The 27,152-nt window shown below is 46.2% G+C and overlaps 1 protein-coding gene across 1 annotated transcript; it reads left to right on the top strand.

Moving 5' to 3' along the window:
* Positions 1-17,431: 17,431 nt before the first annotated feature.
* Positions 17,432-18,420, top strand: LOC125546853 (predicted GPI-anchored protein 58; the record flags this gene model as incomplete). Its single annotated transcript, XM_048710966.1, has 1 exon — positions 17,432-18,420. A coding segment is annotated over exon 1 (633 nt), but the record flags the coding sequence as incomplete, so codon positions are not given.
* Positions 18,421-27,152: the final 8,732 nt, after the last annotated feature.

The following is a 27,152-nucleotide window of genomic DNA, read 5'->3' on the forward strand; positions in this document are numbered from 1 at the left end:
ATCTTCCATGTATGCGGCAGCTGTCTAAACTGGCCCATGAGTATACGGCCATGGGGGTCCTCGGCCCAATCTAACAGATCGGGAGACGACGTGGTGAGTACCCCCTAGTACAGGACACCATCAGAGAGCTCTTCCCTCTAATGACTGTTAATAAAAATGTACTATCAGTCCGACGGACTTTCAGCGAGGCATGAAGAGAGAGACTGAGAACTCACGTAACATTATAACACGTGACATGTGTCAGTCTTTCGAGATATTGTGTCGGTGAGATTTCATAGATTTGTGTATACATATGATATGCAGATGTGAATGATCCCAGTGTGCTTTAATTAAAGGGACAATTTCATTTTTGCCCCTAGTTGGAACCTACCCACGGGTTTTGCCCTTACTATTAGACTCTGCTCAGTTTTGCTCTTAGATTTTCCTCCCAGGCCACCCGAATTCCCTTTGAACGTTTGACCAATACTTTGAAAATTCATAACAAATTGATATTAACTCATAAAAATGCAAATAAGATATCAAAAAATGTTTAGATAAACATTACCTTTATGTGTATGTCATTTGCATTCAGGGCAAAAGTACCGTTTAAACAACCTAAGGATATTAATGTTATTAAAATTATTAAAAATAAAAAGGTATAAACAATACTTTTTTCACGAATAAAAATTACATGCAAAAGTAGGTGACATTTTCTGAACATCATGTTATCTTATTTGCATTTTTCTGAGTTCATATCAAAAAAAATTCAGGACTAAAAATTACATGTAAATGTAGGTGGCGTTTTCTGAACATCCTGATATCTTATTTGCATTTTTCTGAGTTCATATCAAGTACATTTGCATGTAATTTTTATTCCTGAAAAAAAATATTGTTTATACCTTTTTATTTTTAATAATGTTAATAGCATTAATAACCTTATTATGTTGTTTAAATGGTACTTTTGTCCTAAATGCAAATGACATACACATAAAGTTAATGTTTATCTGAACATTTGATACCTTATTTGCATTTTTTTGAGTTCATATCAATTTGTTATGAATTTTCAAAGTATTGGTCAAATGGCCAAAGGGCATTTGGCCAATCCGGGAGCAAAATCTAAGGGCAAAACCGAGCAGAGTTGAAAAGTAAGGGCAAAACCCGTGGGTAGGTTCCAACTAGGGGCAAAAATGCATTTGTCCCTTAATTAAACTAACTCAATCATCCAATCTTGATGAATTTGCTACCAATTCAGTAGGGCTAACGGCTATAAGAGTATGGGAGTACGTTTCCACGATGTAGGCGGCTATGGCAACTACACAGTCACACATAACTCGCTCGATCATTGTGGCGATGAGTGATCGTGCGTTTGACACATACCAGCAAGATCGGCCATCATAGTTTGAGGGCATGCTACGCCCAAGGACCCCTCCCAACAAAGTGTGTTGAATATATCTTTGGAGAATGTTTGTAGAAAGGTCAGAGAATTGATGTCTTAAAAAAGATCAGTACATAATTCATATCTTCTTGATCTTAATATGTTTTATCTCTCCAATTGAAGAGTAACCTACCTGATATCTCGCCAAACACAAAGTGCTTTTTACCGGGTAGAATAATCTCGGATAATATTCTTATTGCTTATGAATGTGTGCATAAGATTAAGAATAGAAGGGTTGGACAGGTTGGTTTGTGTGTAGTTAGGTTGGACATGCACAAGACATATGATAGAGTTGAATGGACCTTCCTAAAAGATATGATGGCTAAACTTGGGTTCAATGAACAATGGATAGCGATGATCATGGCATGTGTCAGCTCAGTAAGGTATAAGATGGGACTTAATTTGAAGAAAACATACACTTTTACTCCAACTAGAGGCATCACGCAAGGGGAGCCTCTCTCCCCTTACATTTTCATGATCTGTGCGGAAGCACTTTCTAGTTTTTTGTAGTTTGAAGAAGCCGGTGGCATTCAGATAATGAGGGTGTGCAGAAATACACTATAATTATCACATCTCTTATGTGCTGATGCCTCCCTAATTCTTATGAACGCAGATGTGTTAAATGCAACTTCCTTAAAGCACATTCTAGACACCTACTGCTAGAGCACAAGACAGTTGATGAGTTTGGAAAAATTAAGTATATATTTTTAGCCCAAATGCAAGTGTTGATACAAGAGCAGAAATCTGTCAAGAACTTCGTATCCATATTGAGGCTTTGTCTGATAAGTATCTTGGTCTACTTGCTATGGTGAGAGCTGATAGAAGTGATTGCTTCAGGCATTTTTGTGAAAAATAATAAAAAGAGACTTAGAGGTTAGATAGAAAAACAATTATCCATGGGAGGTAAGGAGATTCTCTTGAAGGCAGTGGCCCAAGCCATTCTGGTCTTTGTGATGTAGTGTTTAGTAATACCAAAATTAATTTGCAAAGATATCACATATTTGATCTCGCAGTTCTCATGTGGAGATGATGAGGAACATAGAAAGACGAACTAATTTTCTTGGTGGAAACTTTGACGGGTTTAAGAGACCTATATTCATTTAATCTTGCAATGTTGGCTAAGCAGTGTTTGAGGCTTAAAACAAATCCAGACTCTCTTTGTGCAAAAGTTTTAAAAGCTAAATATTTTCCAAATGTGAGCTTGTTTTAAGCAACACTTAAAAATGGTTCCTCATTTACTTGACAAAGCATTATGAAGGGATTAGAAACTTTCAAGAAAGGCTACATATGGAGGATAAGGGTGTGATAACGAGTTAACGGTCCCTGCATCCCCTTGAGCCTAGACAGGAAAATCATCTCATCACGCAGCCTTTCTGGCTACAGTAAATGATCTCATTAACCCGACGAAAGGGACATGGGATGAGGGATTGATCCAAATTATTTTTAATCCCATTGATGTTCGGAGAATCATGGAAATTCCTCTAAACTTTCATGCATTTAATGACTTCATTGCTTGGCACCCAGATCACAAGAGTGTTTTTCAGTCCGGATTGCGTACCATATGCAGTTTACACTCTTTCCGGCTGCATGCAAACTTGATGGAATGTCTGGGAGGCCCTAGTTTGCCGGCCGTGTGGAGTATTTGGAAACTCAAGATCCCACGCAAAGTTCATTTTTGTGTGTGGATGATTCTACATGGAATAATTCCACTGAGGTCAACATTGACAAACAGGCATTGGTAATGACGGTGCATGTTCCATATGTCACCAAGGGGCCAAGGATGTTCGGCACAGTGGGCAAAGGAGTCGGACAAGAGGAAGGACTGGAGGCACGCCATGGACGCGAGGATGAGGCCGCCGCGCATGCCGCCATCGCCGCTGCCGCGCAGCAGGAGGTCACCAACGCCCGCGTCGCGGCGACAACGAGGGAGGCGCTCTACATTGCTAGGGTTAAACCCTGGCCAGCACGGCCTCCTCAATGCCGCCGTCGCCACGGCCAGCACCGGCTCATCGGCGTTTCCTCGGATGGCGCGGCCCGCGCTTCGTGTGTCGGCTTGCAACCCGGTGCCCGACTTCCACGTGTACCCGCAGGCCTCCCGCCTCTCCGGGGAGTGCTCGCCCGATGTGAGCGTGGTCGCGCCTTCCACGCCCGCACCCGCGCCCGTGCCCGCGCCCATCGACCTCAACGCCACCTCGGTGGCCGGTGGCTCGTCATCCGGTGGCGCAAGGAAACACGCGCAGTAGACGCCGACCAGCGTGCTCCCGAAGGCCCGCAACCTGTTCGACGGAACATTGTCCGCCGTCGACGAGTACTACATGCAGAACCTCATCTTCGAGGGCGGTGCGCCGGCCGCTGGCTACGATCCTGATGAGACACAAAGCCGGGACGGCCGCTGGCTATGATCCCGATCAGGCGGCCTTCATGCGTGATCAGGTCGGCATCGACCTGGAGGGCTTCCCACTCAGCCATGAGTTCTCGGACGACTACGAGCTAGAGGAAGAGGACGAGTGCGACATCGAAGTGGAGCCCTTGTTCGAGGACGAGCTCGCCAACCAAACCGCCGGTCCTAAGACGAAGCGCAAGAACAAGCGCACGAAGGCATACACAGCGGCCGAAGACAAGCTTTCTTTGCGAGTGTTGGCGAGACATGGGACAAGACCCCAAGACCGGCGCCGAACAAAAGCATTCAACTTTTTGGATTCGTGTCCACCGGGAGTTTCATGAGCGCAAGAAGTTTCCACTTTACCAAATCGTGAGCACGCACGGGTGGGTGTCCATTTCCAAGCGATGGAGGGTGATCCAACAAGAGTGCAACAAGTTTTGCGCCACTCTTGAGAGCATCAAGGCCCGCCCCGTGAGCGGCATCGGCATACAAGACATGGTATGCTAGCAAGCCGCCCTCTTTTGTGTCATCAAGTTCATGCTTGCGTGTTCATTTGCATATCATTTGCCCATATGCTTGCATGGAAACATTTTGTAGGCATTTCAAGCTTTGGAGGCGTTCAAGGTTCAACACAACGGCCAGTGCTTCAACCTCTCCCATTGCTTTCGGGTCATCAAGGACGAGGAGAAGTTCAAGGCGCAATACGCCGCCCTCAAGTCGCATGGGGGGAACAAAGCCGTGGAGGAGGTTGGGGAGGGCGAGCTGGCACGGCCGCGGGGGAAGACCAACTCCAAGAAGGAGGACAAGCGGGATGCGGCATCCAACGCCTTGATTGCAAGCGTGGAGGGCATGATGAATAAGAAGGACTCAAGGGAGGAGGAGCGCCGATGTTTCAAGGCGGAGCAAATGGACGCTTTCATGGAGATCCAAAGGAGGAGGCTTGAGATGGACGTGGAGAAGCAAGCCAAGATGTTCGAGCTCGAGGCGGAGAAGTAAGACAAGATGCTAGAGATCGAGGCCGCCAATGCCAAGACCAAGGCCAAAGAAGTGGCTCTCGCGAGCATGATGACTGAGGTGAAGATCATAAAGGTGGATCTCAACACCGTGTCGCCAAGGAAGAGACTGTGGTTCGAGAAGATGTAGGCTGACATGCTCAAGTTCGATGACGAGTGATGTATGGCGGCGAGCGCCGTCTTTTTTGTATGCCGACAGGTGTGCTGGCATGACCACGGGGGCCGCGATGACGTGGTCGAAATCAAGTCCCACCCTTTTTTGTGTGCTGGCATGTGTGTCGGCCGGCCGGCGAGTGCGTCAGCATGAACTGTGGTGAATTTTCTGAAGCCGGCATTGTATGCCGGTGCTGGCATGATGCTGGCATGATGAGACATGGTCACTGGCACGATCGGCAGCGGGCTTTTTTTTAAAGTTGAGCGCGGACATGAAATGGGTCGGCGCGTTGGGCAAACTGCCGACCCAAATACAAAACTGGGCGGACGCCGGAAAGGCGGCCGAGCCAAACGGACAAAAAGCGAACAAATGCACCGTCCGTTTGAGCCGGCCCGTTGGAGTTGCTCTTAAGCCCCCGCTGATTTCAATAAAGCTAGCCGTGACGAGCTTGGTCATGCTAGAAGCGGGTGCTAACGTCTTAGACCCAACTCCCAACCTTCAATTTGCGTTTGAACGTTTTCGATGTGCATCAGACACATCACTACAAACGTAAAGCTCACCACATCTCAAAAACCAGTATGAAGAGAGTGTGGCAGTCTTCCTTATAAGGTGCTCCTAGCTTCCTTCCGTAACCGAGTTGAGACTAAAGTCGCTCGCAACACCCAATGACCAATAGCCTAACATATCCTATATATATACCTAAGATATCCATCCCCACTAACTTATTTATTTTAACATGCAAGCACGCCATACCATCATACCATTATGAATGATATAAGGTCCATCTCAACATGCAACCACACATGGGAAAAAACCCACCACCACATGTAACCATGCATGAAAAAAAATCCGTTGTTCTACTTATATTGAGTAAATATTTTACAACTATACATACTCAAATATGATAAGTGATATGCCTTTTTGTTCACGTGTTATCAATCCAAATATTTATATTTAACACAATTAAATCTGATTGAAATATATTGCAAGCGATTCTCACATCAACGCGCGGGGTATAATCTACTCTCTCTAATGTGAAAAATACTCTTATATTATCGGACAGAGGGAATAGTTCTTAGTGAGTACCAGTACTACCTCCGTTCTTAAATATAAAACGTTTTGCAGTTTAAATTACGGGAATGATAAACCCCGAACGTTCGGGGTTTGCCTGTGAAAAAACATTTTTTTTATGATAACTTTAATTAACATGAGGATCATAAATTTAGTTGACAAGCACGACAACTTTCTTTTAACAAAAAACAAACTAAGGACGACATCGCCAAACGTACCAACTAAACTTGGCATCCCTTATGTATATAAATTGTCATAAAAAACGCTTGATTTGCCATGAACAAATTCCAGACGTTCAGAACTTATCAGCATCCTTAAATTAAACTATAAAAATCTTATATTTAGTTACAGAGATGTGCTCCCTCCGTAAATTAATATAAAAATATTTAAATCATTACTTTAATGATTTAAATGCTTTTATATTAGTCATAGAGAGAGTAGTAAATAAGCAGATCGATACGAGACTTGCGATGAACGTAAACGAATCTTGATCGGTACGGCAAAAAGGAAAAACGTATGCGTCCTAGCTAGACAGCGAAGTGTTGGAGCTAGCTAGCTCTATCTTGGACCGACTGACCATGCAAGCACGCAGCCGCTGACGCAATATGCGTGCCACGGCGAATCAACTAGAAAGTGCGTCTTTTCTTTAAGAGCATCTTCAACAGCCGTGCTAAGCGCCGCGCGCAAAAAATTTGTTTGCCGCGCGTGCTTCGGCTGATTTAGCGCGTCCGCCTGCGCTGGCTCCAGCAGCCGCGCTATAATGCAGCGTGCACGCGCCGCTCCAGCAGAGCGCAAAAATATAGCACGTGCGCCGCACAAACCACATATACATGTATTATGAGCAAAAATGATCAAACAAACAAAATAAATCAACAATAAATAGTTCAATTTCGTTATCATTACAACTCAAACAAATAGTTTATCGTTCAGTACAACAAATGCAATAAACACAACAAATAGTTCATGAACAATACAATGTCGAATGCAGATATCATCATGCTCTTTGTCGTCCATGCCATGCCCACCACTCTTCAATCAAATCATTCTGAAGTTCATTGTGCGTTGCGGGACGCCGAATGGCATGATAGGAGGCAATAAAACGGGCTACCCTTTCAGCCCTCCGTCACACTTGCACGGGATATCCCAAGAGCTCATACTGTGAGTAGTCTAAATCTTGGCCACGCTCATTCTCGATGATCATGTTGTGCATGATCACACAAGCGTGCATGATGTACCAAAGCATTTTTGATCTCAAAATCTAGCCGGTCCTCTCACAATAGCAAATTGGGCTTGCAAAATCCCAAATGCTCTCTCCACATCTTTTCTAGCCGCCGCATGAGTATTGTGGAAGTCAAGATTTTTCTTACCTTCCGGCTTTTTCAACGGCTTCACGAAGGTTTGCCACTTTGGATAGATGCCATCCGCTAGATAATAGCCATAGTTGTACGTACGACCATTTGCTACAAACTGCACCGGTGGCAACTCACCATTTGCAATCTTATTCATCAGTGGTGACCGGTTGACAACATTGATGTCATTCAAAGATCCAGACATTTCAAAGAATGCATGCCAAATCCAAGTCTCCTGATCGGCCACCGCTTCAAGGATTATAGTGGAACCCTTTTTTGCCCGTGGAATTGCCCATGCCATGCCTTTGGACAATTCTTCCAACTCCAATGCATGCAATCTATTAAGCCAAGCATGCTAGGAAAACCGCGAGCTTTGTTCATCGCCAATAGCCTTGCGACGTCTTCAGCATTGGGAGATCTCAAATACTCCTCGCCAAACACTTGCACAATTCCCACTGCAAAGCGCTTGACACACATGATGGCTTGGCTCTCACCCATAGCCAAGTGATCATCAACAAGATCAGCCGGTATACCGTATGCCAACATACGCAAAGCGGCTGTCACCTTCTGAAAGGTGCTATGCCCGAGCTCTCCGGCGGCATTCCTCCTTTGCTGAAAAAAACGGTCATGGCTCGCTAGTTTCTCTGCAATGCGCCTGAACAACTCGGTGCTCATCCTAAACCGGCGACGAAAATACGACTCGGGGTATATGGGATTCTCCGCAAAATAATGCCTGATCAATCTGTTGTGGGCATCGATCCTATCCCTCCAAATTTTCTGCCGACCCATAACCGAACCACCGTGCTTCGGTTTTTTTATATGCATAGCTAGGATCATTGCAAGATCCTCCTCCTCTTCCATATCAAATTCTTCTTCGGAAGAATCATACGACGAACTCATCTACAATGTTCAATACTATAGTATAAAAACTACAATTCAAAACATGCATCAAATTCATGAAGTTTGAGCAATACATACCTTGTAGGCGTTTTGTCAAACACCTTGCGGGCGCGGCGCGGCAGCGAGCGCTCGGGCGCTGTTCCTCGGACGACGGAGGCGCGCGAGCGCCGGCGGGACTAGGAGGGGATGGGGCGGAAGCGCGGGCGCGCAGGGATAGGCCGGGGAAGCCTGAACGGTCGCCGGGGGGCGCGGGCGGCGGCGCGGCCGGACGGGGGGTGGAAGTGAGAGAGGAAGTGCGGGCGCGAGCGCTGGAGTGTGCCTCGCGCTGCAGCGGGCGCCCGAAATACACCGCGCGGCTAAGTGTTTTCGACCGCGCGCCCAACCCGTTATAGCGCGCGCGCCGTTTTTGCGCGCCCGCTGGAGCGACCCGCCGCGTTGCGCGCGCGCTAAAACGGCCTAATTTGCGGCGCGGCGCTAGTTTAGCGCGGCTGTTGGAGATGCTCTAAAAAAGTGCTTTAGTGGATCAAACTAGTCCATTTGTATATGCTGCCAGCATATCGGATAATTCGATACTACCACGTACGGAGTAGCACGCAAATATATGCATGGTTTTCTTGCATCATCCACCCACTGCGCGCGTCTGACCCGTCCATTACGAACTTGAGAGAGATAGAGCGAGTAGAAGATAGCCTTCACTTTTCTCTTTAGAATCCAAGACCAAAACCGTAAAGGGTTCACACCAATTTATGAGTTATGACCATCCAATTGCTCTACATTATTGGCCGAAGAAGATTATTAGTGCCCTCTTGTTAATTTAGCTGCTGCACCACAATACTCATAACTGGTTTAACCGACAGCCAGCACATCTTATCCCGTATGCTTTTCTTTCATTGGAAGAAAGAATCGTACGTACTACGTAGACTAGTGTCCTTTTGTTTAAAGAAAAAAGAATAGAGTAACCAGAATTGCACTCCCCCTTGTCTACATGTATTCGAATCTTTGAATTCAACGACGTGAATACCGCCCGTCCATTCATTCGCTACAAAGTCGTTGGACACGTTACACAAATAAGCTTTCGGGTAACTGATGATGTCATGACCGATCGATGCATGTGTTTACAGCCTTTAAAGCATCTTCCCATGCCCATGTTTTTTTCCGACAAGGACCAATGCCCATGTGTTAGGTCATCTCTAACCATCACCTGCAAATTTCCTCCCGCATTCATCCATGGACAAATTGGATCATTGCGGACATGAATATGGGAGACACCCATCCAACGTTGTGTGCATACATTTCAACAATTTTTAGAACAAATCAGACGAAATTCATACAAACACAACGGATTTCATATAAAACGGGTGAAGTTCATCTAAACTAGGATAATTTTAATATAAAACCGAATGATATTTTGTTCTGTGAACTAAAAGCCTTAAAACAAAAACTCTAAACTACCCTATACTTGACAGTGGCCTCGTAGGCCATGCCGGGCTGGCCAGCGGCTCTTCCCCCCATCATCGTTGCCGGATTCGTCGTCGTCGTTGTCGTGCTTCGGGCAGCGGAAGGGGGCGACGTCGCGGCAGGGCTTCCGGGCAGTCGCCTGACGCTCGCGGATGATCCCCGTGGGCGCGCGGGGGAGGGGGCAGGCCTTGGTGGAGGCGGCGTTAGCGGCGTGATCTCGCTGAGAGACCACTCCTCGCTGTTCTTGGCCCTTCCCCGTCGAGGCTGTGGAGACGTCGCTTGCTTGTCTCCGCCGTCATGGAGCGGTCTAGGGCCGGCGCGCCGCGTTGCACCTGTATGATCGGCGCCGCTCCCTGTCGGCGTACTCCTGCGCTGTTAGGGTGCTCCGAGACGATGAAGAGCTATAGCTGCCACCGCCGCCGCCGCTGAGGTAATGGCGAAGGCATCCGCATGCCTTCACGATCGCATTGGGCACGGACGGCGACGAGTGGCGCTCCTCCTTCACGCACTAGGGCGGCAGAGAGAACCGCTCCTCCTTCACGCGCCGGGGCGGTAGCGAGAGGCTCTCCGCCTTCATGCACCACCCCAGCGGTGAGAGGGGCTCCTCCTTCATGTGGTGTTCGATTTGGACGTTGCGGTTGCACGGCGGAGACTGCGGAGGGGATGCCAGTTCAGGCTTCACGGGGAGGAGCATCCTTGGTGGTAGAGCCGTGCCATTCAGGTGGATTATGGAGCGATGGAGCATCAACTCCATCTGCTGCTCGTACTCCTCATCAATGGCGGCGTACACCTAGGCCACAGACGGCGGCATGGACTGTTGCCCACCGAGGAGATGACGATCTTCGCTTTTGTCGAGGAGCCGCCCGCCGATGAAGACGACGACCCCGGAGTTCGAGGGCGGTGTCTCCACGATCCTCCGGAGCCCGTCCCAAAATCGCCAGCTGCCAGCGCCGAGGCCCACGAATTGTCCATTGCCAGTGTTGTGGAGTTAGAGGGGCGGGGAGGAGAGGAGGAGGAAGAGCGGAGAGATTGCGACGTGGACAGCATCGAAGCACGGCTTAAATAACCACGACGATGCCATGCGAAGGGCTGGTCAGCCACTTCAATGAGGCGCATCAACCAGAGTTGGTTCCTTAGGAAGCTGCATCCGCATTGAAGCGGCGGCTCCCGAGAGGTCGCGTCGGTCAGCGCCCTAAATTCCGGTCACATCACGACATCAATGTCGGCCGTTGTATGCTCTGGACAGGCATTGATGCTGCACGTGAAGCGCACGTGCATCGGAAGGAAAGCGCGGGAGAGGCGGGTGGGGTTGTTGGGTGGGCCAAGACGGTCAAACGAGGGTGTGGCAATGTCCCGAACGCCCGCAAAGCCCCCAATTTTGTCTCTGGTTTACAGGAAAAACATGTGCGAACCATCGAGCAGACCGATACAAGCCCGCGTTGGATGACTTCCGCAGTTTGGGCCGTGCTGTCCGGACGTATGCGGGCGGTTTGAGGGTCGGTGTGATGCCCTTAGATGACATGCTAATCCAGATGTTGGCGTGTCCATGTCTCTTCTAGATGTGAGAGCGAAGAGTAAACATGATCAAGATTGTGAGTTTGAAGAATCGTCAATACGAGGCAAGTTCCACTTTGATCATGTTACCCATTATTTTCTTTGCATTGTAGTTTTCCATGGTAGGTGTGTGAGTTTAGGATGGTAAATTCTATATAACCCAGTACATGACAACTTAGGTCAAAACTTACCCTAACCTTGTAACCATCAAGTAGTTGCTTAGCTGCTATGACAAGGATTGGGAAACATCAATTACTATACCACCATACAACCTTATGGTTGATTATTTAGTAACAACTTAATTTAATGAATCATTTGGGCGGTGCTTCGGTATTGCTTGGTCGTCGATAGCTTTGTGGGAAACCGCCCAGGCTCAAAGGGATTGTACGAGTTCAATGTTGAGTAGCTTATGTGTGTGACTGCGATACAATATGGGCTATGTCTGGGCCAAGTAGGTTGCGGGAATCTTCCTGGGTAGTCCAACAGATGTAGGATGTGTAGGTTGGACTGAGTCTGCCATTCAGAGAGGGCTACTACTTCCCAAAAGTCTTGTCTTGATCTACCTAGCTACTCATAAGTGTAGTTTAGTGGCACAAGGGTGTGATCAGGAATCACAGGTAAAGTACACAAACCTATGTAGAGTGTATAAACCTAATCATGATTAGTCGTGTCCCCGGTCACGGACAAACTTGAGCAACTCATCTTAGAACTGTCAACTTGATCCCATCACCTCTTCTCTAATAAAATCAATGGGTGGAACCAAAGGGGAGTGTGGAGCTGATCTCAGAGGACTGGGTGTACTAGCACTACTAGGGAAAAGCTTATAGGCAGACGCTTACTAGTAGCGCAGGTTTATACCCCTTGCTACCGCTACTTACTAGTAGCGCGGGTTTTTACCCCTCGCTACTACTAAGTTGATAGTAGTAGCGCGGGTTTTTACCCCTCGCTGCTGATACGTCTCCGTCATACCTACTTTTCCAAACACTTTTGCCCTTGTTTTGGGCTCTAACTTGCATGCTTTGAATGGAACTAACCCGGACTGACGCTGTTTTCAGCAGAATTGCCATGGTGTTATTTTTGTGCAGAAATAAAAGTTCTCGAAATGACCTGAAACTCAACGGATAATTATTTTGGAATATATAAAAAATATTGGAAGAAAGATCCATGTCAGGGGGCCCACACCCTGTCCACGAGGGTGGGGGCGCGCCCCCTGCCTCGTGGGCCCCCTGATGCTCCACCGACCTCAACCTTGACTCCATATATTCACTTTCATGGAGAAAAAAATCAAAGAGAAGGATTCATCGGGTTTTACGATACGGAGCCGCCGCCAAGCCCTAAACTCTCTCGGGAGGGCTGATCTGGAGTCCGTTCGGGGCTCCGGAGAGGGGAATCCATCGCCATCGTCATCATCAACCTTCCCCCATCACCAATTTCATGATGCTCACCGCCGTGCGTGAGTAATTCCATCGTAGGCTTGCTAGATGGTGATGGGTTGGATGAGATTTATCATGTAATCGAGTTAGTTTTGTTAGGGTTTGATCCCTAGTATCCACTATGTTCTGAGATTGATGTTGCTATGACTTTGCTATGCTTAATGCTTGTCACTAGGGCCCGAGTGCCATGATTTCAGATCTGAACCTATTATGTTTTCATCAATATATGAGAGTTCTTGATCCTATCTTGCAAGTCTATAGTCACCCATTATGTGTTATGATCCGTTAACCCCGAAGTGACAATAATCGGGATACTTACCGGTGATGACCGTAGTTTGAGGAGTTCATGTATTCACTATGTGTTAATGCTTTGGTCCGGTACTCTATTAAAAGGAGGCCTTAATATCCCTTAGTTTCCAATAGGACCCCGCTGCCACGGGAGGGTAGGACAAAAGATGTCATGCAAGTTCTTTTCCATAAGCACGTATGACTATATTTGGAATACATGCCTACATTACATTGACGAACTAGAGCTAGTTCGGTGTCACCCTAGGTTATGACTGTTACATGATCGATCGCATCCGGCATAATTCTCCATCACCGATCCAATGCCTACGAGCTTTTCCATATATTGTTCTTCGCTTATTTACTTTTCCGCTACTACTGTTACAATCACTACAAAACCCAAAAATATTACTTTTGCTATCATTACCTTTTGCCACTGTTACCACTACTATCATATTACTTTGCTACTAAATACCTTGCTGCACATATTAAGTTTCCAGGTGTGGTTGAATTGACAACTCAGCTGCTAATACTTGAGAATATTCTTTGGCTCCCCTTGTGTCGAATCAATAAATTTGGGTTGAATACTCTACCCTCGAAAACTGTTGCGATCCCCTATACTTGTGGGTTATCAAGAACATTTTCTGGCGCCGTTGCCGGGGAGCATAGCTCTATTCTTTGAGTCACTTGGGATTTATATCTGCTTATCATTGTGAAGAACTTGAAAGATCAAAGAACCAAGATTTTTCCCTCAACTACGAGGGGGGGAGGGTAAGGAACTGCCATCTAGCTATGCACTTGATTCACCTTCTGTTTTGAGTAAGCTTGCGACACCTAAACCTGCTTCTGCTATTCGTTCTGATATGCCGCATGTTATTGATGATGCTACTTCTGCTATGCATGATACTTATGATGAAACTATTTTTTTCCTTCCTACTACTGTGCTACTAGGTGAATTTCTTGATGAACAACTTGCTAGGGCTAGAGAGAATGAAATTATTGAATCTAATAATATTGATGAAAGTGATGATGAAGATTCTCCCCCTAGATATGAATTGCCTGTTGTTCCTGAGGCTTATGTTATGGATGAAGAAACTGCTAGAGACTTCTTAGCTTGCAATGATAGAAGTGATCTTAAGAAACTATTAACTAAGCTTAAAGTAAAATATCTGAATGCTAGAATGAAATATGATCCTGCTTATGCTACTGCACCTATCTTTATTACTGATAAGGATTATGATTTCTCTGTCGATCCTGAGTTAATTAATTTGGTTGAATCCGATCCTTTCTATGGCTATGAATCTGAAACTGTTGTGGCACATCTTACTAAATTAAATGATATAGCTACCCTGTTCACTAATGCTGAGAAAACTCTCTATTATTATATCCTTAAATTATTTCCGTTCTCATTAAAGGGTGATGCTAAGATATGGTTTAATTCTCTTGATCCTGGTTGTGTTCATAGTCCCAAGGATATGATTTACTACTTCTCTGCTAAATATTTCCCCGCTCATAAGAAACAAGCTGCTTTAAGGGAGATATATAATTTTGTGCAAATCAAAGAAGAGAGTCTCCCACAAGCTTGGGGGAGGCTTCTCCAATTACTTAATGCTTTGCCTGATCATCCTCTCAAGAAAAATGAAATACTTGATATCTTTTATAATGGACTAACCGATGCTTCCAGAGATTACCTAGATAGTTGTGCTGGTTGTGTTTTCAGGGAAAGAACAGTTGATCAAGCTGAAATTCTATTGAATAATATGTTGACCAATGAAAATAATTGGACACTTCCTGAACCAACTCCTAAGCCAACTCCGAAGAAAATAGATATTCTATTTCTCAGTCCTGAAGATATGCAAGAATTAAAGAAATCTATGAAAGAAAAAGGTATAAAAGCTGAAGATGTTAAGAATTTACCACCTATTGAAGAAATACAATTCATCACCTATTGAAGAAACACATGGTCTCGATAACCCGACACAGGTAGTAAAGGTAAATTCTCTCTATGGATATGATAAAGCCGAAATCCCTTGTAATAAGTCTGCTAGCCAATGCTTAGATGAGTTTGATAATTTTATTGTTAAACAAGAAAATTTTAATGCTTATGTTGGTAGACAATTGAAACACAATGCTTATATGATTGAACACTTGAGTGATTATATGGCTAGTGTTAAAGGTGAACTTAAACTTATTAGTAAACATGCTTCTATGGTTACCACTCAAGTAGAACAAGTACTTAAAGCTCAGAATGATTTGCTCAATGAATTGAATAGTAAAAATAATGACTTTGCTATTAGAGTTGCAACTAGATGAGGTAAAGTTACTCAGGAACCTTTGTATCCTGAGGGCCATCCTAAAAGAATTGAGCAAGATTCTCAGAGAACTAATGTAGATGCACCTAGTCCTTCTAAAAGGAAGAGAAAGAAAAATGATAGGACTTTGCATGCTTATAGTGAACCTGTTGTAGACACACCTGAGAATCCTAATGACATTTCTATTTCTGACGCTGAATAACAATCTGGTAATGAACATGAACCTAGTGATAATGTTAATGATGATGTTCATGTTGATGCTCAACCTAGTAATAATAATGATGTAGAAATTGAACCTGCTGTTGATCTTGATAACCCACAATCAAAGAATCAATGTTATGACAAGAGAGACTTTGTTGCTAGGAAGCACGATAAAGAAAGAGAACCATGGGTTCAGAAACCCATGCCTTTACCTCCTAAACCATCCAAGAAAAAGGGTGATGAGGATTTTGAGCGCTTTGCTGAAATGATTAGACCTATCTTTTTGCGTATGCGTTTGACTGATATACTTAAAATGAATCCTTATGCTAAATATATGAAGGAAATAGTTACTAATAAAATAAAGATTCCGGAAGCTAAAATTTCCACCATGCTTGCTAATTATACTTTTAAGGGTGGAGTACCAAAGAAACTTGGAGATCCAGGAGTACCAACTATACCATGTTCCATTAAAAGAAACAATGTTAAAACTACTTTATGTGATCTTGGAGCCGGTGTTAGTGTTATGCCTCTCTCTTTATATCGTAGACTTGATTTGAATAAGTTGACACCTCCTGAAATATCTTTGCAAATGGTTGATAAATCAACTGCTATCCCTGCCGGTATTTGTGAGGATGTGCCTGTTGTGGTTGCAAACGTCAGTATTTTAGCGGACTTTGTTATTCTTGATATCCCCAAGGACGATAGTATGTCTATTATTCTTGGAAGACCCTTTTTGAATACTGCAGGGGCTGTTATTGATTGCACCAAAGGCAATGTCACTTTTCATGTTAATGGTAATGAGCATACGGTACACTTTCCGAGGAAACAACCTCAAGTCACAGTATCAATTCTATTGGAAAAATTTCAACAATTACTATTGGAGGTTTTGAATTTCCTCTTCCTACTGTCAAGAAGAGATATGATATTCTTATTGTTGGGAACATGCATATCCCCGTTGAGGTAACCTAGTGTTATTCGAAAATTCTCCGGTTTCATGTTATTTGAAATGAGTTTGTTAACAAGACCAGATCAACCTTGTTAGTGGATTCCTTTTGATGAGCATGAGATGGATGAATTTAGAAAACACAACTCTCTATACCCTCTTTTTACTTTCTGTTATTTATGGTAAATAAAGCAAAAATAGTATTTTTTGTCCGTTTTCTGAATTATCCATGCAAAAAAATACCCCGAAAATAAAAGTTCTCCAAATGCCCTGAAAATTAAATATGATTTTTTCTAGAATATTTGAGAATATCTGGCAATGAGAACTGTGACGCCCGGATAATTAAGCTACAATAACCCTCTGCTAATGATGCCACGTCACCTCCATTACTGTTGCTAACCTTGCGTTAGTTCGAAAACGATTCTAATTCAAATTCAAAATCAAGCAAGCAACGAAAGTTTTGAAATGCTAAAACAAAAATGTCCTAAAGGTGTCGGATAAATCATAGGTAATTGTGGTGGCGAAACCAAACTCTGAAGAAGTGTTAAAGGCTTTAAAATAATTATGACAGTATCAAAAACAGTTAATTACATGCCTTTTACAATTAACAAAATACTAAACTATTTTATTAGGGTCCATAGTTAATGTGGCAGTAGTATATTTAGACACACTGAATTAGAAACTACTTTTATCTTTTAGATTTGATAATAAATTAAAGGCTAAAAGAAAACATGATAGGAGAAATAAGTAAGCAGAAAAGAAAATAAAGAAAAAGGAAAAGATCAAAAAAAGAGAACACCCCGCTCGCTGGGCTATGGCCCAGATGGCCTGGGTGCCAAACAGGCCGGCCCAGCCGGCGCCTACATTACCCATGGGGCGACCGAACCCTAAACTCCCTCCCCAATCACCCCACTCCCTACTCCCCACTCCCCACTCCCCTCGCCCCCACACACCCCACTCCCCTGCTGGATCTGGATCGAGGCAACCGTGCCTCGACCCCATCGACGCCCCTCGCCGGACCGCTCCCCCCCTGCCGGACCCCCCCCGCCGGACTGCCTCCCCGTCACCCGGTCGTCTTCACCCTCCTCCTCACGCCCGCTGCCTCCGACCCTACAAATCGCAGTGAGGCCCCGCCTCCCTCCGCTCCGCTCGGACACCGCACGCTGCTGCTCTGCGCGCCTCTACTCCCTCGCGCCGACGTGCACGCGCGCGCACGCCGCCACAGTCGCGCCCACTCGCCTCGTCACCGCGCCCGCAGCCCCGCTCGCTCCTTCCGTCACGCGACGTCGCCCCTCGCCCGCGCGCTCCCGCGCGCCCATGGCCGCGCCTCCTCTCCTGCCGCTGCTTGCCCCCGCCGCCCCGTGCGCCACCCCGCGCACCACGTCCCCGGCCGCCTCTGTCCCGCTGCTCGCCGCCACGCCCCGCCGTCCACCGCCGCGACCTCCCGCCTTCCCAGCGCCGCCCCCTGTTGCTCCGGCCAAGCCACCCCGCGGCCACTGTCGTGGCTCCCGCCGGGCCGCAGCCGCTGCTGCGCCGTCTTCGACCGCCGCATCCCACCCCGAGCTTCCTTGCTCGTCGCCTATGCCGCACGACCGCGGTCCCGCACCATCCCGCCTCGCACGCGCAAGCTCGACGTCGCGTCCTGCCCCGCCGCACGCGCCTGCACCCAGCATCCACTGGCGTGCCCTGCCCCGTGCAGCTCCTTGCTCCGCTGGCCACGCGCGCTCGCCTTTGGCTTCTGCGCCATTGGCGCCTGCTGCCGCCCAGGGCCATGCACCGCTCCCCCTGCCACAGCGCCGCTGCCCCGCCGTGCGCGAGCGCGCACACGCTCCCTTGCGCCGGCTCGCCTCGCACCGCGGCCGCGTTAGATACCCCGGGGCTTCGTTACACACGCGCCCGCTAACCCTCCCCGTTGCCTCCACTGTGACACAAACTGCCGGGGCCCACCCCCTGAGAACAAAAAAAAATAAAAAAATAAAAAAATAAAAATAAAAAAATAAAAAAATAAAAATAGTTAATTAATTAACTTAATTAATTCTAATTAAATTAACTAATTAAGATTAATTAATCTAATGACTAATTAACCTAATTAACTACTGTTAATTAACTAACAGAGTATGACAGTGGGGCCCACCCCCCTAATTAATACTAATTAGGTTAATTAAATGTTTTAATTAAAATGTGTCACTGACCAGTGGGACCCACTGGTCAGGTTGACCAGTCAACCCTGTTGACTGCTGACGTCAGCATGACATCATGCTGATGTCATAAATCCATGTTCGAATTAATTTAAATAATTAATTAAATTCCAGAAATTAATAAAACTTGAGAAAATCATATCTTTTAATCGTAACTCGGATTAAATTATTTTCAACATGAAAGTTGCTCAGAACGACAAGACGAACCCGGATACGCAGCCCGTTCGTCCGCCACGCATCCCTAACCTATCGAACTCGCAACTTTCCCCCTCCGGTTTCTTTTCCCGAAAACGTGGAACACCGGAGATACTTTCCCGGATGTTTCCCCCCTTCACCGGTATCACCTCTTACCGCGTTAGGGCACGCCTAGCATCACGCCTTGCCTTGCCATGCTTCGTTATGCATCTGTTTGCATTGTATTCACTATTTCTTCCCCCCCTCTTCTTCCGCTAGACACCGAGACCGACGTCGCTGCTACCCAGTACGACTACGGAGTTGACGACCCCTCTCTCTTGCCAGAGCAACTAGGCAAGCCCCCCCTGATCACCAGATATCGCCTATTCTTCTCTATATTGCTTGCATTAGATTAGTGTAGCATGTTACTGCTTTCAGTTAATCCTATACTGCTGCATAGCCTGTCCTTGCTACTACTGTTGTTACCTTTACCTGCTATCCTACTGCTTAGTATAGGATGCTAGTGTTCCATCAGTGGCCCTATACTCTTGTCCGTCTGCCAAGCTATACTACTGGGCCGTGATCACTTCGGGAGGTGATCACGGGCATATACTATATACTTACACTGTTACATTACCGGTGATACTATTTGGAGATGGGGGCTGAAGGGGCAGGTGGCTCCATCCAGGTAGTGGTGGGCCTGAGTTCCCGACGGCCCCCGACTGTTACTTTGTGGCGGAGCGACAGGGCAGGTTGAGACCACCTAGGAGAGAGGTGGGCCTGGCCCTGGTCGGTGTTCGCGAATGCTTAACACGCTTAACGAGATCTTGGTATTTGATCTGAGTCTGGCCACTGGCCTATACGCACTAACCATCTACGTGGGGACAGTTATGGGCACTCGACGTCATGGTATCAGCCGAAGCCTTCTTGACATCAGCGACTGAGCGGCGCGCGCCGGGTTGGACCGCGTAACGCAACTTCCTTTGTAATGGAGGTTGTTAGGTCTGCTCACCGGCCGCGTTCGCAACGTGCAGGTGTGCAAAGGGCGATGGGCCCAGACCCCTGCGCCATAGGATTTAGACCGGCGTGCTGACCTCTCTGTTGTGCCTAGGTAGGGCTACGACGTGTTGATCTTCTGAGGCCGGGCATGACCCAGAAAAGTGTGTCCGGACAAAGGGGATCGAGCGTGTTGGGAAATGTGGTGCACCCCTGCAGGGAAGTTGATCTATTCGAATAGCCGTGTCCCTTGGTAAAAGGACGACCCGGAGTTGTACCTTGACCTTATGACAACTAGAACCGAATACTTCATAAAACACACCCTTCCAAGTGCCAGATACAACCGGTGATCGCTCTCTCATAGGGCGACGAGCGGAGGATCATCGGTTAGGATTATGCTATGCGATGGTACTTGGTGAACTTACCATCTACTCTCTTCTTTTTCTGCAAGATGGAGGTTACCAGAAGCGTAGTCTTCGATTGGACTAGCTATCCCCCTCTTATTCCGACTTTCTGCAGTTCAGTCCACATATGATACCCTTATTCCATTTGATACCAATGCATACATATGTAGTGTAGCTCCTTGCTTGCGAGTACTTTGGATGAGTACTCATGGTTGCTTTCTCCTTCTTTTCCCCCTATCCCTTCTACCTGGTTGTCGCAACCAGATGTTGGAGCCCAGGATCCAGACGCCACCGTTGACGATGACTCCTACTACACCGGAGGTGCCTACTACTATGTGTAGCACGCTGACGGCGACCAGGAGTAGTTTAGGAGGATCCCAGGCAGGAGGCGTGCGCCTCTTTCGATCTGTATCCCAGTTTGTGCTAGCCTTCTTAAGGCAAACTTGTTTAACTTATGTTTGTACTCAGATATTGTTGCTTCCACTGACTCGTCTATGATCGAGCTCTTGTATTTGAGCCTTCGAGGCCCCTGGCTTGTAATATGATGCTTGTATGACTTATTTTATTTGTAGAGTTGTGTTGTGATATCTTCCCGTGAGTCCCTGATCTTGATCGTACATGTTTGCGTGTATGATTAGTGTACGATTGAATTAGGGGCGTCACAAGTTGGTATCAGAGCCGACTGCCTGTAGGAATCCCCCTTCCACACTCCTTGGCCGAAGTTGAGTCTAGTCGATGAAAACTATTTTACTAATATGGCTGTGCGGCCCATGGGCCCACGTCGCCATTGGGTGGTATTAGGATCTTTTATTCCTCGTCTCTACTCTGGGACTCTGATCTCTCCCCTATTCGGGTTAAAATGGTTTTACTAAATCTAACTTTAGGTTCTCGATAATACTTTCTCCCGGAGAGCCCCTCATTCCAGATGATTGTCTACTGCACCAGAAGATTTTGAAGATACTCTTCGACCATTCCCGAGACCCTTGTGCCCTCTGCATTTTCAATTCCCTACTACCGATATATCCATATGGATAACGGCATACACTTGTTGTTCATACCATTACTCTGAGTTTCTCTTGTTGTTACAAGATGCCTCGAATTGCTCTCCGACTTTTAAGAATCCCTTGTACCACTGTCTTGTAGTTCCTTGCCGCAGAAATACCCCTACGGATACTTTCTCACACTTACCGAGTATCCACTCGTCCCCAGTTGTTCATGTGTTTCACAGAAGTCTTCGAAATACCATTCGATCTTCCTATCCTCAGCAACCTATTGCTCTGGAATTTCTTGCTTGCTTTCATTATGATTAATCACATAAGTGTGGTAATTTTATTGGCATCCTTGGTCATCATCATTTGAGTCCGTTGATTCAATATGTTGCAAATGCTCGCAATCCTCAATCAGACCATAGAATTTGTTCTTCCGGCCTCAGACGTCACTCCGAACATGAGTTGGTTCTCAGCAATTCAAACCTTGATTGATTGTCGATCTATGACTATTCAACTCATTTATCTTTTGATCAGAGCCTATGCTTCTGATCCCTTGATTTGGAAATCTTAATTCTTTTGCATTTGAGCTTTGAGTTAGTCAGTTGTTTCTATAATCTGACCTTGTTGCATTCTTTCTTCCTCTGGTGGAGTACCGATGCTCACATCAGATCCCTTGTGGACCACCAGACCCTTTGTCAGATTTTATCCGACAATGACCTTCATATTGAATAACCTTGTGAGCCTTTCTATGGGTATATAATGCCTTTGGTAAATTGTATCCTCTGCTTTGTGAACCATGCTTCGAGCTGGTGGTATTTACTATTGAAGCTTGTGGTATATGTTTCCATGATACCCTGACGGGTTGAATCTATGCCTTCCTTAATATGTGTGAACTCAAAAGTTTTCACGAGTCATGCTCGTCTGGTATTTTGCCAGATAATTCAACACCACAACTTCTTCGAAAAGAGAAGTGAATGAAAGGTTATGAATTGGAGAAGCGGGAGTCGACCTTGAACTTTGTGTTCATGCCCATGGACCTAATGTGGAACTTATCATGGAAGCTTCTTGAAAAACTTTTAATTAGTTGGATAATTCTTCCGGTGTCTTTGATTTGGATCCCTTGCAACTATGGTTTCGGCCATGTTGATATTCCTTGATTCCTTTTCTCGGACAAGTTAAAGTACTTGTCTTTTGTAGATCAATACACCTGTCAACCCTCTATTTTGCTCTACCTCCTAGTGTTACCCTCTGGTATCTTGATAATATCATCGAACCATGTTGCTTATTATGAGCCTTCATCGAGTATTATTCCTCACCGATTCCAATGTTTCCTGGTTCCGAGTTGTTAGTTACTCGAGGACACCGATAACTAAATCGGGTCCGCACCACGATTAAACAACTCTTAGTAATCTCATTTACTCACGAGTTTGTACTCGAGCATGTCAATCCTAGCCTGATCGGCCATCACCTTGTGCTAAAGTTTAAACTGTGCCACCCGGTCCTTACTCCCAGAGCACAACTTTCGACGATGAGCTAATCTTACGTCGATCTTCCTCATCATAACAATGGTCCTTGAATGACAAGCTTGATTTCAAGTTTGTGTCGTACCTATGGTTTCAATAACTTCTCGCTTCATCATTCCGTTGATTTGAAGTCATCGCCGATCGGTTACATCTTCTTGAAACCTCTCGACAAATGTGTCGTGATCATCATCAACATTTTGACCCCTTCCAAGATATCAATTTAATTCATGATAATAAGTATCCTCCTTGCCCTCGATGATTTGTGTTATCATCGACCACTTTATTGCCTTCCGTTCAACACAAACTTGTTCGTGTCTCTAGCAACCGTATTGCTTTGAAGTTATTGGTCTACAGTTTCATTCTAAGTCTATTGCTTATTGAATCATCATTCGAACATTGATCGTGCTACCTAGTCCAGATTCCTAGGTGCACCCTTCTATCATTTTTCAGTTGTGTATGTTTCCCTCAAGCATATATCATTATATCATTTGATCCAAAAAATGATATTTGCTTGTTCACATAATTGTGGAAATCCATCCTTTGGAAATCTCGATGATTTGTTGCTGAGCCTATCAGCCACCTCCTCATCCTCTCCTTGGTTTACAGATGAACTCTTGTTTCAGAGCTCACTTCCATAGATCATTTATGAGATTCTCACAATGTCATCTTGTCAAATTGTGTTGCACCTTTTCTTCTCAGGCATCCTGAGTCTGAGGTATCCTGCCACCAATCAAATCTGAAACTCGGTCAGATATGATGGTTGCAATATTTTTCCAAGAGTCATAACATTGGTCCTTATATGACCCGGTAAGGTGATGTCATGCCTAGCACACCTGGCCAGAGAACCTATTGTTATAGTTTACTATTTAGCAAGGTTAACCATTCTTCCATGAGGAAATCGTAAGACTTATTCTATATGTTGTTCCTGATGAATCCTTTGTGTATCCAAGTTTGACCTTTGCTTGAAGACCATGTCAATGCTATCTCGAAGCATGTCTGTGGTACTCTGATTTTCAACAAGAACATTTGAAGCCCAATGCTAAATGTTTCTTGCTCAGTTATCCAAACACTGTTGTATGGGTAATGTCATTAAATTTATCTCCCCTTACCTAAATGATTTTCTACTTTATATCCTGTCATGGATATCTTGCTCTGCTTGTCATTGGGAAGGAAATACCCTTGGTTTATGTGTCAAACACATTTTCCTTTATGTTTGATCTGATGATCACATTTTCCTTTTCATTGATTTGTTTAGCCTTTCTTGTGATCCATATGATCTAAACAGTAATATTCTTCTGCTTATGTAAACACCTTGGTGTACAACCGTGTTGGTAAGACCTTGTTACATTTGTCGATAGCATTCTAGTAACCACCGATGGATGAGAACTTTGCCTATTGGTCCGCCTCGTTCAACGAGTAGGAAAATGGTTCTCTTCGTCCCTCGCCCTTGGTATCGACATTGTTGCCGACATAACTGATAGGCTACCCTCTAACTTGTCTTGCTATCATGACCGTGCAAGATGTCAACGCCCTTCCTACTTTTAACCACAAGGTGGGCTCATAACCCACAGTTCCAAAGGATCGAAACTTGACTCTCCTGTACAAACCTGTTACTAATGGTTATTCCCCATGCTTAGCTTCGTATTTAATTCACGGGCCACCTTCCTAGTGCTATATTCTGGTATCAGACGCAATACTTACTCTCGCTGCTCTGAACCCTTTTCTCACTCTGGTTCAGACTTCGAGCAGCTATCTATCCGCTTGGAACCTCTTATTGTACCTTCGTACCTTACTCTCGATGTATTTTATATGTTCAACTCGAGAGATAGTCTTATGCTCGTTCATGGGTTAACCCCAGATTGTTTCCCTCATAAGCATTCTTTCATAGCCGAGCTGCCCCTTACCTATTCGTAAGTACATTGGAGTTCCCAAAGAAAAGGACGACTTCATCATGCTGACATGAAGCAGAGAAATGGAGACATCAACATAATGGATCGACCGCTTCGAGAAGAGCAACCAAGACCGACAAGACTCGTTAGAATTTCATAACCAAATTCCTTCCCCATCACTCCCCTCTTAAATCTCGGGACGAGATTTCTTATAATGGAGGAGAATTGTGACGCCCGGATAATTAAGCTACAGTAACCCTCTGCTAATGATGCCACGTCACCTCCATTACTATTGCTAACCTTGCGTTAGTTCGAAAATGATTCGAATTCAAATTCAAAATCAAGCAAGCAACAAAAGTTTTGAAACGCTAAAACAAAAATGTCCTAAAGGTGTTGGATAAATCATAGGTAATTGTGGTGGCGAAACCAAACTCTGAAGAAGTGTTTAAAGGCTCTAAAATAATTATGACAGTATCAAAAACAATTAATTACATGCCTTTTACAATTAACAAAATACTAAACTATTTTATTGGGGTCCATAGTTAATGTGTCAGTAGTATATTTAGACACACTAAATTAGAAACTACTTTTATCTTTTAGATTTGAAAATAAATTAAAGGCTAAAGGAAAACATGATAGGAGAAATAAATAAGCAGAAAAGAAAATAAAGAAAAAGGAAAAGATCAAAAAAAAAGAGAACCCCCCCCTTGCTGGGCCATGGTCCAGATGGCCTCGGTGCCAAACAGGCCGGCCTAGCCGGCGCCTACATCACCCATGGGGCGACCGAACCCTAACCTCCCTCCCTAGTCGCCCCACTCCCCTCGCCCCCACACACCCCCACTCCCCTGCTGGATCTGGATCGAGGCAACCGTGCCCCGACCCCATCGACGCCCCTCGCCGGACCGCCCCCTGCCAGACTGCCTCCCTGTCGCCCGGTCGTCTTCGCCCTCCTCCTCGCGCCCCGTTGCCCCCGACCTTACAAATCACAGTGAGGCCCCGCCTCCCTCCGCTCCGCTCGGACAATGCACGCCGCCGCTCTGCGCGCCTCTACTCCCTCATGCCGACGTGCACGCGCGCGCACGCAGCCACAGCCGCGCCCACTCGCCTCGTCGCCGCGCCCGCCGCCCCGCTCGCTCCTTCCGTCACGCGACGTCGCCCCTCGCCTACGCGCCCATGGCCGTGCCTCCTCTCCTGCCGCTGCTTTCCCCCGCCGCCCCGTGCGCCACCACGCGCACTGCGTCCCCGGCCGCCTTTGTCCCGCTGCTCGCCGCCATGCCCCGCCGTCCACCGCCGCGACCTCCCGCCTCTCCAGCGCCGCCCCCTGTTGCTCCGGCCAAGCCACCCCGCGGCCGCTGTCGTGGCTTCCGCCGGGCCGCAGCTGCTGCTGCGCCGTCTCCGACCGCCGCGTCCCACCCCGGCCTTCCTCGCTTGTCGCCTGCGCCGCATGACCGCGGCCCCACACCGTCCCGCCTCGCACGCGCGAGCTCGACGTCGCGTCCTGCCCCGTCGCACGCGCCTGCACCCGGCGTCCGCTGGCGTGCCCTGCCCCGCGCAGCTCCCTGCTCCGCTGGCCACGCGCGCCCGCCTTTGGCTTCTGCGCCGCTGGCGCCTGCTGCCGCCCAGGGCCACGCACCGCTCCCCCTGCCACAGCGCCGCTGCCCCACCGTGCGCGAGCGCGCACACGCTCCCTTGCGCCGCCTAGCCGCGCACTGTGGCCACGTTGGATCCCCCCGGGCTTCGTTACACACGCGCCCGCTAACCCTCCCCGTTGCCTCCACTGTGACACAGACAGCCGCGGCCCACCCCCTGAGAACAAAAAAAAATAAAAAAAATAAAAAAATAAAAATAAAAATAAATAAGTAAATAAAATAAATAATTAATTATTAAAATAATAAATTAATTAATTAAATTAATTAATTCTGATTAAATTAACTAATTAAGATTAATTAATCTAATGACTAATTAACCTAATTAACTACTGTTAATTAACTAACAGAGTATGACAGTGGGGCCCACCCCCCTAATTAATACTAATTACGTTAATTAAATGTTTTAATTAAAATGTGTCACTAACCAGTGGGACCCACTGGTCAGGTTGACCAGTCAACCCTGTTGACTGCTGACGTTAGCATGACATCATGCTGATGTCATAAATCCATTTTCGAATTAATTTAAATAATTAATTAAATTCCAGAAATTAATAAAATCTTTAGAAAATCATATCTTTTAATTCGTAACTCGGATTAAATTATTTTCAACATAAAAGTTGCTCAGAACGACGAGACGAACCCGGATACGCAACCCGTTCGTCCGCCACACATCCCTAACCTATTGAACTAGCAACTTTCCCCCTCCGGCTCCTCTGCCCGAAAACGCGGAACACCGGGGATACTTTCCCGGGTGTTTCCCCCCTTCACCGGTATCACCTCTTACCGCGTTAGGGCATGCCTAGCATCATGCCTTGCCTTGTCATGCTTCGTTATGCATCTGTTTGCATTGTATTCACTGT

Source organism: Triticum urartu, chromosome 3 (assembly GCF_003073215.2).
Source record: "Triticum urartu cultivar G1812 chromosome 3, Tu2.1, whole genome shotgun sequence".
Taxonomy (NCBI): domain Eukaryota; kingdom Viridiplantae; phylum Streptophyta; class Magnoliopsida; order Poales; family Poaceae; genus Triticum; species Triticum urartu.